Source organism: Pteropus medius, unplaced genomic scaffold (assembly GCF_902729225.1).
Source record: "Pteropus medius unplaced genomic scaffold, Ma_sr-lr_union100, whole genome shotgun sequence".
Taxonomy (NCBI): domain Eukaryota; kingdom Metazoa; phylum Chordata; class Mammalia; order Chiroptera; family Pteropodidae; genus Pteropus; species Pteropus medius.
The window spans coordinates 2,546,046-2,558,559 of record NW_024343578.1 but is presented as its reverse complement, the minus strand read 5'-3'; the positions used below and the strand labels follow the sequence as shown (position 1 = coordinate 2,558,559).

Below are 12,514 nucleotides of genomic sequence, written 5' to 3'. Positions count from 1 at the left end.
TGATTTCAGGGTTCTCTAGATCTAGGTCTCTCTACACACTCCTTTCATGATGGCTTTATCCAGTTTCATGGCTTTATATATGAAGATCACTCCCAAATACATGTTTTCAGTGTACATCACTCCCTGAGATCCAGATCAATATATTTGGTGTTTTCACTTGGATGTCGACAAGGCATTGCAAACTATGTCCAAAATGGAACTCTTGACCCTTTCCCCACAGCACCAAAAAAAAAAAAAAAAAAAGCCCTACTCCCACTGTAACCATTTCAGCAATTTTCACTTTGATACATCCCCACTTCTTGGCAAATAGGATTGAATACTGATAAATGGATTTTAAAAAATGCTTTTATATGAACACTTTGCTTTCAAAGCCTGTTAAACACTAGAAGAATTATCTGTATTATTCACTCTTCCAATAAAAATTTCAGTGCCTATTACATGTTGTCGCTGTTGAAAGTATTGGGGTAAAGAAGATGAAATCTCTAACCTTATAGAGCTTCCATTCTGGTGAAAGAATATAAGAGTTACCAGCATTTAGATGGAAGTTAAAGCCAATAGGCAGTATCCTAAGAAACGGTTTAGAATTCAGATTTGTGAAGATAGCATTGAAGTTCATGAATTTAAAGAACACTTAGTAAATCTTCATTTCGTAGCTCAGTTGTTGGTTATGGCTTTATAAATACCCCGATAATTACATGCGGTAGCAAATCAAATACACTGTATTAAAGATTCGTGGGACAAATGCATTTCAAAATAAAAATCCAAGAGCACAGGTATTATATGCATGCTGTTGAAATAAATACAATGTGATTTATTTATAAAAGAAAACAATGAACATTTACAGAAGTTTAAAAAGGTGACACTAATACTAAATACACAACCTTTTATTTTTCTTCGAATATAATGAAAACACAAATTCAGATTTTTTCTGTTTTCATTATATAAAGATGAGAAATCAGATTTGTAACCTAAAAATATGTACTTATTAAAACTATACTAATAGTTTCATAAACTATACAAAAAGATGAGACAAATATGTGCATTTATAGAACTGCATGTCAGTCATGCCGGATCCCTGTGAGGGAATTCCCAACACAACCTCATTCATCTGTGAGGACACAGAGCAATCCATGTTTAGGACATACACATCCATCTACTTGTCCAGCATAGTCTGCCCTCCACTCCTTGATGGTTTCCTTCTGCAATGAATGTGCATGTCCAGTTGTCTGCTTCTTACAGCAGACATTTACCTAAAAGAAAAGGTTATAATAATTAGTTGCTAGTTATTAATTTGGATATGTATGAAAAATCCAACAATCGTTACATGTTATAAAACCTGTTTCAAAAGACATTTTGATAAAAAAGCCAATGGATTTTCAAGGGTTGCAAATAATGATGTCCAAGTAATTAAAAATGTTGGGCATCTTCTGTTTTCCTAAACATCTTCCTAAGGAAGCATTTTCAAAATGAAATCCCTGTAGAATAATTTGAGATTTTTAAGTTACCTTCCTCATCCACCAGCCATTGGAGGAGGATTAGGACCATGCAGATGATTAATTCTACCCATTCTTCTGGGGGGGTTTCCTGGGGGCCTAATAAAAGAAAAAGTTAATTTTTACTGTTTAGTAGACATTATTTCAATTGGACCCTTTTCTTTACTTAAAACAGAAACTACCATTTAAGACAAAAATGCAAACCCTTATAGGGAACCAGACACATAAAGCACATGAGGAAAGTGAGTCAGGCAAGGACTGTGATGAACTAAATAGCATTTCTTGTAAATGCCCAACAGAAACCCAACTCCAGGTGATTTTTGTCTCATGGAAACACAAGCCTAACCTAATGCTGCTCGATCTTCTGAATTTTTCATTAGCAGTTGGAAATTGAGATTCTAAAATTTGAAATCTCTAGATTTTAATGTTGGCACTCAGTTTTCATCCTTTAATTTAAATATATCCCATAGGATATTTGATGTACATTTTCGCTTTGCTAGATTAACTCTATCAAATCAGAGGCAATTTAATTTACAGTAATTAATTAATTTTGTGAAATAGAATTTAAACCTTTTGTTATCATGAGCCTGCTTGCCTGCCTATCTATCTATCTATCTATCCATCCATCCATCCATCCATCCATCCATCCATCCATCCATCATATCTAATTTAACTGAAATTTACAGAGAGGTAAAAACATCTATTATCAAGTTAAAAAACTATACCCTCTTCCATCATCATATCTGGAATCAGATGAGTTTCTGTAGCCTCTTCTCTTTTTCACATCTTGCTGAAGCAGAGTTTTGAAACTGAAACAAGAAGCAGAAAACAACAGAAGTACTACTTTCGACATTATAAAAGGTATTTCCATGGTTTCAACTATTATCTCTGTGAGAGGACAACTGTTTTAGCTCCAGACCCGTATTTCTTGAAGCCATCTGTACAACACCATCTAATGCAAGCACATCTTTAAACAGAGTGTGCTACGTTCTGTGCCAAAGCCTCACTTCCTTGTTTTTCTTATTTTCTGATAACTCTCGTAGATAACTCCCCACATTTCCTAGTATTGTACATTCATTGCTCCTATATTTCCCCTGTTGACAACCTACCTAACATTTCCTTGTATGTGGGGAAACAACTTCGATCCTCTCTTGTCCCATTAGTTTTTTCCATGGAACTGACTCTTCTATTTTACCTTTTCTAATTTATGCCACATGCAGCCATCAGATTACTCTTCTAAACCACAGAGATACTCAAATTAAGTGTAAAGATCACAGACTGATATTCGAACTCCTCGGCCACCTTTCCTGTGTTTCTTCTACCTGGAATAACTTTCTCTGAAGATCACCTCCCACAATCATTCCTGCCCCAATGCCTCTTGTAGTATATTTACTAATTTTAAGGTCAATGAAGGGACTGTTTCCCACATCTTCGCATCCCCACAGTTCTCTACCCATGAAACATTCAAACATATATATTCAAATTTAGGATGAGACTTGTTAGTAGTTGATAAACAATTTTCATAAAATATATAGCATGTGAAAGACCAAAAAATGCATTTAACTAAGGACTGCTTGAAATTATAGTGGTTTAAATTTTTGTCTCCTCTGTATTGATTCTAATTCTTGATTAAACAAAAACTTTATTAACATGGGAGCTTTTTTTTTAATCAATATCTAATTCCCCTTGTTTACTTGTTGTATAATATTGAATAAAATTTGCACATACACCCTAAAGCCGGGAATAGTAAAGAGAAGGCAAGGCATTGTCATTCTGGCACCATAGCTGCAAGTTGATATAGTTACCACCAAAGCTAAGATATGGTCAAAGTTAATAACTCAACTAACATTCATAATCATAAGATGTCTGGTGGAGGTGTTAGCACTACACAGTATTCATTTTCCTTAGTAAAGCTAGTAATAAAAAAAAAAAATTAAAAACTGCTTCAGGAAAGCTGAGCTTGTTTAAGATATGCAACATAATGTACCTAATGGACTTCTGGCAACTTAATCAGGGCTACTAAGAGCACTACTATACTTACAACAAAACCACAAACTCAGCTATTCCCCAAAAGAAATCTGTTATCAATGATAATCTCCATGGGGACTGACTCCGACTGTCCAACACTTGACCTACAGACAAGAATAAAGAAACTTTGTTAGTGTTACAAATCCCTGACTCAAGACGCATTACATTTAATCAGTTACATAACAATCATAGATTCAGTTTTCAACTTGTGTATCATTCCAAATGGTCAAGGAAAGGAGAGGTCTTTTATGTGTACAACATTTTAAGGAAGAGTTCAAAGAAGTAAAGCTTTGTGATCTAGCATTCATCCCTTGAATACATCAAATGTTTTCCTATAGTTTTTGTTATTTTGGAGGGTGACACTTCAAGTATTTTTTCTTTTATTACTGTGGTAAAATATACACGAAAATTTACCATTTTGACCATGTTTAAGTGTACAGTTCTACGGCATTAAGTATATTCATATTGTTGTACAACCATCACCACTATCTTCAGAAGTTTTTCATCTTCTCCACCTGAAATTCTGTACCCATTAAACACTAACTTCCCATTTCTTCCTTCCCCTAGACCCTAACAACCACCATTCTACCTTCTGTCTCCATGAATTTGAATGCTATAGGAACATCACATGAGGAAGCATACAATATTTGTACTTTGGTGACAAGCTATTTCACTTAACATAATGTCTTTAAGGTTCATCCATGTTGTAGCATGTTTCAAAATTTCCTTCCCCCTTTTTTTTTTAAGGCTGATTAATATTCCATTGAATGTGTATACTACATTTTGCTTATCCATTCATCTGATGGTCACTTGGGTTGCTTCCACCTTTTGGCTACTGCGAAAATGCTTCTATGAATGTGGATGTACAAATATCTGTTTATTCAAGTATTTTGAGGAAACAAATCAGTGAATATAAAAGAATGCTCACACCAATTCTATTTTCCTAAATGTGTTCAAGGTATTTTTCACTTGCAAAGCATCTTGCCTATATAAAAAGATTGTTTACACATGCCCTTCCAAGTCTTTAGAATCAGTTATAATAAAATTTTTATAAATCAAAGAATCTGTGTGTTCTAAGTATTGAAGAGAATTAAGCTTGGTCATTAAAATGACCAGTATTTTCTGTAAAAGGATGCTGTTGATTCTAATTCTAGACTTCAGCTTTATCTTAAGCAAAAATGAATTTATTTTTCAAACCACTTTAAATAATAGAAGCTACAACATGAAAAGTTAGTACTCTATAGAGTTTCGGCCTTGTAAATCAAGAGGTCAGAATATTTTGGGAGAAGAGCTGTCAACTATCTCTCTCTCCATTTACCCAAGGACTTCTCCATGCTCATTTCCACCCCTCCAGCCAGGGTTTACTTTTCCACTTTCCTTGCCCAGTTTACTTTCAGGTATATCTACTCATAGAGCTATAGAGAAAAAAGGGCTAGATTTAAAGACAGCATGAGTGATAGGCTTGGTTCTGCCTCTTACTAGTTCTGCTTCCTTGGCTGATGTGACATTTTCCTTCTCTGAGAAAAAGTATTCCAGGGTTAGCCATATAAGATTGATAAACCCTGGCTGGAGGGGTGGAAATGAGCATGGAGAAGTCCTTGGGGAAAGAAAGTCATTTGATGGTAAGAAATGTTTTGTCAACTATGAAGTGCTAATAAATACAGTCCTTCTAAAAAGACAAATCTCTGGCATTACTTCCTTTGTGATTCCAAAGAACCTATTGCTCGCACTTGCATCATTCCACCTTGCTTTATTCACTTTCACTCTTAGTTTCTGAAGGCAGAAACCTCCTCCTCCCAATATCCTTAGAGGGCAATAAGTTGCTTGAATGCAATTGGCATTTCTCAACTATAAAAATGAGATAAAAGGCCCTAATAGATCCTTTATAGCATTTATGAGGATCAAATACAATAATGCATTCACAATAAGACACATTAACAAAGAATTATTCAATAATGCATAAATAAAAGCTGCCGGCCATAATCACAAAGGATAAGATACGAAGTTTGCAAGTGCCCAAAACGAAGATAAAATTTTGATTTTTGTGTGTGTCCATCAACTTACCTATTTCAAAGATTTTTAAGTAGGAGACAAGGAGAGAGAGAGATTTCAAAGATCAAAGAAATACAAAGTCCAGGCAGCCAAATGACTTCTCCTGACTATCTTAGTTACCTCTGAAGATAAACAGATGATTCAAATAGAACCAGAACCTACTTCCTGTGATCCATGAACTATTTGTTAAGATTGCACCAACACCAATTTGCTTCACCTGAGTCAAACAGGTGGACAGGCGGTTCTGGCAATGCTCTGACCCAGTTATGTTGTGTCTTTCCATTTTCTTTCTTACTGAATTAAGTCTCCCTGATTCTCAATTCTGCAATAATTAACTTGCTCTAGAGGGAGCTTCTTCCTGTGCCCCCTGAAATTAGGACAAATGACTATAGGTATGACTGACTAGATACCCTCTCCTGGGAGAAAACTAAAAACTAAAGCCCACGCAAAACTTTCATCTAATTCCCTCAAAGTTATAGAAAACCAGTATAACTAACAACAGTAAGGACGCTGACATCAGCCTACTTCGATTCAAATTCCGACTGAGCCATTAACTGACTTTGTGATCCTGGGCAAATTCTTTAATCTGCGCCTCAGTCTCCATCCGTAAAATTGGGAAAATAAAATACTACCTGAAAAAGGCTGTTATAAAGACTGAATGAGTTGATGAGCGAATAATGCTCAAACAGTGCCCAAGGCACAAGCGCTACGCAGATGGTGTTAATGTTATTACTATTAAGGGGATAGACGCCCGAGAGGAAAGACCACTTTCGCAAGGCCCACATCAGAAGCTCTCCAGAAAGACCCTAGGCATCCCGCACAGCTGTCACCATGGAGACCTCCGCCCTAGCCCAACCGCTTATGCGCGATGCGCTGACGAGCCGCAAGCCCGGGCGACCTCGCCTGGCTGTGTGGCATAAAGTCTACGAGAGCCGCGAAGGGCACCAGGCCCGGCGGGCGAGGGTGGAAGAAACCCGAGATCCGGCCTCCCAGGCCAGCGGTCGCCCCTTTACCCGTTTCGCCCAGCTCCAACTCACCATTCGAGATGTAAACCATCTTGTTTCTCCTTCCTCGCCTCCGAGTGACTGAGGGGCCTGACCCCTCCCGACTTCCGTATCTCCCTCCGCGCCCGCCTTTTAACGTCACAGACTACATTGAACGCAGGGTGACAGAAGAGGGAGGTGGACAGAGCCCATTGGCCGGGGAAGCCACGCTATCCACGGGTGTGTTCGCTTTGTCACGCAGGCGACTACCAGTAAAGCGGAGGCTGACGTGTATATGGTCGGATACGCTGTTTGGGAGACAGGCTGTAAGCGCGCGGTTTTCCATCTTCTTTCGGATTTGAGTTTGCGGAGCTTCTTTGCACTGCCGCGCGAAGAAAAGCCGCTTTCTAATTGTTTGATAGGCCCAGGGTCGGGGGAGGCAAGGTAGTGGCTTGGAGAACCGCTAGCATAAGGAAGTTCCCCAGAAACTTCAAGACATGTTGATATTTGAGGGTGTGGATGGCAGTGCTTTTGGGTTGAGGCGGTGACCAAACTGTAGAGGAGCTTTATTGTCAAGCCTTTGGCAATACGCAGACAGGCACCTACTGGATGTATTTATTCTCTTTTAAACCAGTGTTTCTGCTCTTGGTTCACCAGAAGTGATTGCGTTTTTTATCCGCTGTTGGTGAGGCAACTGAAAACGCGAGACCTTTCTTCTTGTTTCTTGATGGCCTCTGCATGTTAGCACTGTAGAGGTGGCAGACGAGTAAGATATTTCCTGGTCATTCATTAAATAAAGACCACATACAATGTGCTGATGTATATTTACTCTGCTTCATCCACTGGGATGCTTTGTGTTTCCTTAACATGTCCCAAGGCCTCTATATTTGGCTATTCTTTCTGTGTGGATCCCTAATTGCTGCTGCTTTTTTTTTTTTTCCAGTTCTCGTGTTATCTCATCAGAAAGGTTCCTAATCAACTTTTCTAAAAAGACACTGAAAATTATATTTTGGAAATAATTATGTTTTGCATTTAACAATGTTGGTTAAGATCGTAAATATGTTCTAATATCTGGAATAATTAAAGATTTAACTTCGTGCTGACTCTTTTGGGAGCATTGTCTCCCCAAAAGTGCTTACATCCTTTGCTTCATTTAAAATTTTTGCAGAACAATTAGAGGATCATTTTTGCAAAAATATTGGAGGGGAGGTCATTAATTTTTTCAAAGTCCTTAATTTGGGTCATGCAGCCATCATTTCTTAACCTGCTCCACTCCAGTTGCCTTCTAAGTGAAATCCCAGCTTCCACCTTTACTGGCCTTAAGCAATTTTTCGCACTGCAGCAAGAGTGATCTTCAAATGGGAATCATCTCGTTCACTTGTCTACAACACTGAAATCTTTATAATTATTTTCTTTATAGTACTTAGCCCAATGTGTAATTATTTATCTAATAATTGGCTTCATCTCTTTCAAGAAAACATGACATCTAAGAGTTCAGGAACCTTACCTACCTTGTTCCCTTTTACATCTTCAAGGTCTATCATAGTCCTTGGCAAGGAGTAGGTACTCAGGTATTGGTTGGGGTTAGGGGAAAAGAAAGAGAAATATCTTAATAGAAGTTCCCTAAAAAACTCCCCAGTCACCTAGGGAGGAAGAGACTCCTTTGTTCCAGACACTTATAAGCTATCTCTTCCTCTCCATTCTTCTATCTAGAACATTTCTTCTTGAGATTTAATGCAGTGATTTCCTAATGAACTACCTCTAGTAAGAGAGGAGAGGAGACATCTGAAAGTAAAAATAGATGCAAAGAAAAGGGCCTGCAGAAATAACTGACTCAGCTGGTTAAAACTGCTCTCTCTTCCCCCTATGCTCTTCAGTTAACATGTTTTTCACAGCTGCATCCCCCACCTCAAGGATTCTGCAGCTCCTTCCCTATCTCTGTAGCTGTATAGGAATGTCAGGACTGTGGAACTGTTTGCTGTGTTACAGCGAGAGCTCAGCCTTCGGATAAGAAACCCGCTGAGCAGGCGCAGACATCAATGAATGCTGTTCCCTATCTGTAAGCCTAGGAGTCCCGTCTCTTTGTTCAAGAATCAGATAAAGGTGCTGATAACACCAAGGGTCTGGAAATTCCTCCCCTTCAGCCCCCCCACCCGAAGCTGCCCCTCCCCACTCTGAGTAAGGAGGTACATGTAAAACCTCAGACAAAGGAATCACGCACCCCTTGCATGGACACTGCAAGGGTATATAAGCTGTAAGAAATTTAACCAAGGGGAGATCATGCTTTGAGTTTGTTAAATGTCCCACGCTCTCCTTCCTCTAACGAAGTTGTCTGAGCGTCTGAATTCCTTTGTCGGGTGTCGCTTCCTGCAACACTAGCCTCTCCCACTCTGTTTCTTTTTATATTAAGCTGCCTATTTAATCCAAACTTGCCTCTTCCCTGCATCCAACCTTTGGTTTCTCCCCGCTACCTGACAAATAACACGCAAGGGCTTCTCTGATACATTTTCATATGTTTATTTCTATGACTTCTAATTTCCTAATACACTCCTTGTTTTCCTCCGTTGTTGCTTCTGCTCCTGCTTTCCTCTTGATGGGAATTTTCCCCACCTTCTAAAATCTAATCTATCTTTTAAGGGGAGGCATGTGCCTATCAAAATAATGACTGTGAAAGTACTTTGCTAATTGAAAAAAAATTATGTAATTAGTAGTAATGTAGGGAGGAGGCAAGAGAATTAAAATGTTAATCGAGCCATAATCAGAGACTGCTATATACTGATCAGCCCGGAGGACACCTTCAGAACAAAGGAAGATTTCTGCTGGGATTGCTAACAACCCATACTCCACACCAGGGAAAACAGGAACCACAGAGTCATTCCCCTCTGTCTAAAACCATGGGGAACCTATGGATTAAAGACTGGAAACTGCCAGCAGGCCTTTCACTGTACATATTCTTACCTTTTCAGGCTACATACTCTTCCCCTTCCTCACTGTATGTCCATATCAAAGGAAATGAGAAGTATGGAATGATATATAAAATTCCCTGAACACTCAGGGATGGTCCCTCTTGGTCCCTTTACTCTCTCTCTCACTGTCTACCTCTGAGAGGAGACCACACTCTGTGGAGTGTTATCCCTTTTTTAATGAAACTTTCCCGTTAACTCTGATTTTGGTGTGTGTGTTGAATTCTTTCTAGACTCTCCGCCAAAGGATCCTCTTCTCTCGGTACAGAGCTTGGTCTCTCCATCACTTGGAGAAATTTGCCCTGTCCTGCATCAGTAGCAAGATGAGATTGGGGACAAAGATAGCATTTCCCCTCTTTCTAACCTTTAAGGTAAAGACTGCATGTTAGCTACTAGCCACTTGTGGCTGTCGAGCAGTTGCAATGTGGCTTGTCTGAATTGAGCTGTGCTGTATGTGCAAAATACACATACAAAGATTTAGAATGGAAAAAGGAATGTAAAATATCTCTTTTATACTGATTACGTGTTGAAATAATATTTCGGATATTGGATTAAAACATTTTAATATTAAAAAATAAAAAGTTTCTTTTTACTTTGACTGCTAGAAAATTTTAAATTACGTATTTGGCTCACATTTATGGTTTACATTGCATTTCTGTTGGCCATCACTGGTCTAGGAGACATCATTGGCCTGGCATGGAAAAGACACAATATTTGTTGAATGGACAGATGAATGAATGTTCTCAAAAATGGATAATATTTATACAAGGTTTACTATGTTTTAGTTACTGTTCTGAGCACTTTCCATTCATTAGTTCATTTATTCCTTACAACAACAGTAATAGCTAACATTGATATAGCACTCCGGTAAATGGTCTAAGTATATTAATTCATTTAAATCTCAACCTTATTGAGTTCTACTACTATTCTAATTTTACAGATGAGGAAATTGAGTCATAAAGAGCTCAAGTGACTTGCTCAAGGTCATATAGGTAGTAAGAAACAAAGCTGAGGTTAAGACTAAGAGTTTGGCTCTACAGTTTGTGCTGTTAACTCTTGTGCTATATTGCCTCTCCACATATAAGCAGAGGTATTGAAATAGGAGGATATAATCCACTGTGGTACAGTATAGAATGGGAGGTGGTTTCCGGAGACAGTTTGAATGTATTTCAGTTTTGTCAAAGTTGCAAAATAGCTTCCCACAGTATTTCTTTCCTAGACACCCTAAGCCTAAGATTCCTCTAAGACCTTATTAGGAAATAACAGACCTAAAAATGGAGTCACTTTTGCTGATCCCCGCCAAGATTTTATACCTAACCTAATTGCAATTTCAGCCTCTCACAAGAGTGGAATTTTAAACCAATCAGTCTGGAATTTCCTGGTCAGCGATACTGAAGTCATCTGCCTGAAAAGACCTCCTGTGTTCCCCTAAGTACCCTTCTAGTTAGTAGATGGAATGCTACCCGGTTCATGAATCACTTAATAAAGGCAATTAGATCTTCACATTTACTTGGTTGAATTTTGTTCTTTAACAACCTCTCAGTAAATTACCTTCTCATCTGCACCTATCCCTTGACCAGAGGGATGGGCTCTTCTGAATGACGGCTACTTCTGGTGCCAGAGCTGGAGTCAATCCTACTTAAGTAAGCCACATGGCTAGGGAAGTGGAGAGCGATAGTATTTTTCACAAGATAGTGAAAAAATAGGGGGTTACATCAAAACAGTAGATGCCTTCAACGTTGCCTTTAAGGGATATAAAAAACAGCTGGCATTTGTATTCTTTACTAAGCTTTTATGTGTTCTTATGATACAGGACAGGGCAAATTTCCCCAAGTTGGTAGGGGGAGATCAAGCTCTGCATGAAGATAAGAAGAGGGTCCTTTGGTGGAGAGTGTAGAAAGAGTTCCACACACACGCCAAAGTTAAGAGTCAACGAGAAAGTTTATTAGAAAAGGGGTAACACTCCAGAATATGGTCTCGCAGAAGCAGAGAGTGAGAGGGACAGTGAGAGACAGAGTAAAGGCACTGCTGAGAAGGGACCCTGAGTGTTCCGGGAATTCAGTTTATATGTCATTCTTTAGTTCCCATTTCTTTTAATATGGACATATAGTGAGGAAGTGGAAGAGTGTGTAGCCTGAAAAGGTAAGAATATGTAGAGTGAAAGGCCTGCTGGCAGTTTCCAGCCTTTAACCCATAGGTTCCCCATGGTTTTAGCCAGAGGGAATGACTCTTGGTTCCTGTTTCTCCTTCACAGGTGTGGGGAATGGGCTTTTAGCAATCCCAGCAAAAATCTTCCTTTGTTCTGAAGGTGTCCTCCTGGCCTGGCTGCAGGGTTGATCGGCATATAGCAGTCTCTGATTATGGCTTGATTAACATTTTAATTCTCTTGCCTCCTCCCTACATTACTTATAGTTATTGTTTTTATATTTCTTATTTCATCTGGGCTCAGAAATCATAGCTCTTCTATTGTATCATTTTTCTACCTTATTTATTGTTACTTTTCACAGTACTTTCTATTTTTTTTTTTAATTTAAGTAACATAGCCTCAAACTGGACATGCTCTGCAATTCAGGCTTTTTTGAGCCAATAAGCACCACATCCCTTTAACTGTACTGATGGTTGTATTGCTCTACAAGTCACTTTCTTAAACTACTTGAATCCATCTGCATCAAGATGGGAAAATGTTCATAAAAATTCACAGTGCTGTCTTCTTCGGAAAATTTAGTGACTAAAAATTTAGAGTTTTATCTGTAGTCTCTAAAGTATATCACAAAGTTAATTACTCCAGCTCCAGAAGTAGCTGTCATTCAGTTTCATTAGTGAGCCTGTGTGGTTACATTTAAACAGTCTATTTTTAAGTGAATAAGGAAATCTTGATTCAACTTTATGGTTCCATTAAAGGAAGAGAAACACTATTCGAGTTATAATTTCTGATCTTTTAAACTCATGATATAGCAGTCTTGGTAATTGTGATGGAAACTGTCATAGTGATAAA

General features: G+C 38.5%; 1 protein-coding gene across 2 annotated transcripts; it reads right to left on the bottom strand.

Annotated features, from left to right (window-relative positions):
- Nucleotides 1–691: 691 nt before the first annotated feature.
- SELENOK (selenoprotein K) lies at nucleotides 692–6,760 on the bottom strand. Of its 2 annotated transcripts, XM_039867445.1 has the most exons (5): nucleotides 6,611–6,760; nucleotides 3,535–3,625; nucleotides 2,219–2,302; nucleotides 1,506–1,592; nucleotides 692–1,250 (listed from the first exon to the last, which is right to left on the bottom strand). In XM_039867445.1, exons 1-4 carry the CDS (start codon nucleotides 6,627–6,629, stop codon nucleotides 1,511–1,513), a joined length of 276 nt encoding a protein of 91 aa, XP_039723379.1. In that variant the 5' UTR covers nucleotides 6,630–6,760; the 3' UTR covers nucleotides 692–1,250; nucleotides 1,506–1,510. The 2 variants fall into 2 exon arrangements, with proteins under 2 accessions (XP_039723379.1, XP_039723378.1); XM_039867444.1 differs by lacking the exon at nucleotides 692–1,250 and having other exon boundaries at nucleotides 1,502–1,592.
- Between the last annotated feature and the right edge of the window lie 5,754 nt (nucleotides 6,761–12,514).

Coding starts and splice junctions, on each gene's coding strand:
- SELENOK (XM_039867445.1), bottom strand. Junction 2,303..3,534: donor GCTGAGTTTGTGGTTTTGTT/GTAAGTATAGTA, acceptor TTCTTGTTTCAG/TTTCAAAACTCTGCTTCAGC. Junction 1,593..2,218: donor AGATATGATGATGGAAGAGG/GTATAGTTTTTT, acceptor TTCTTTTATTAG/GCCCCCAGGAAACCCCCCCA.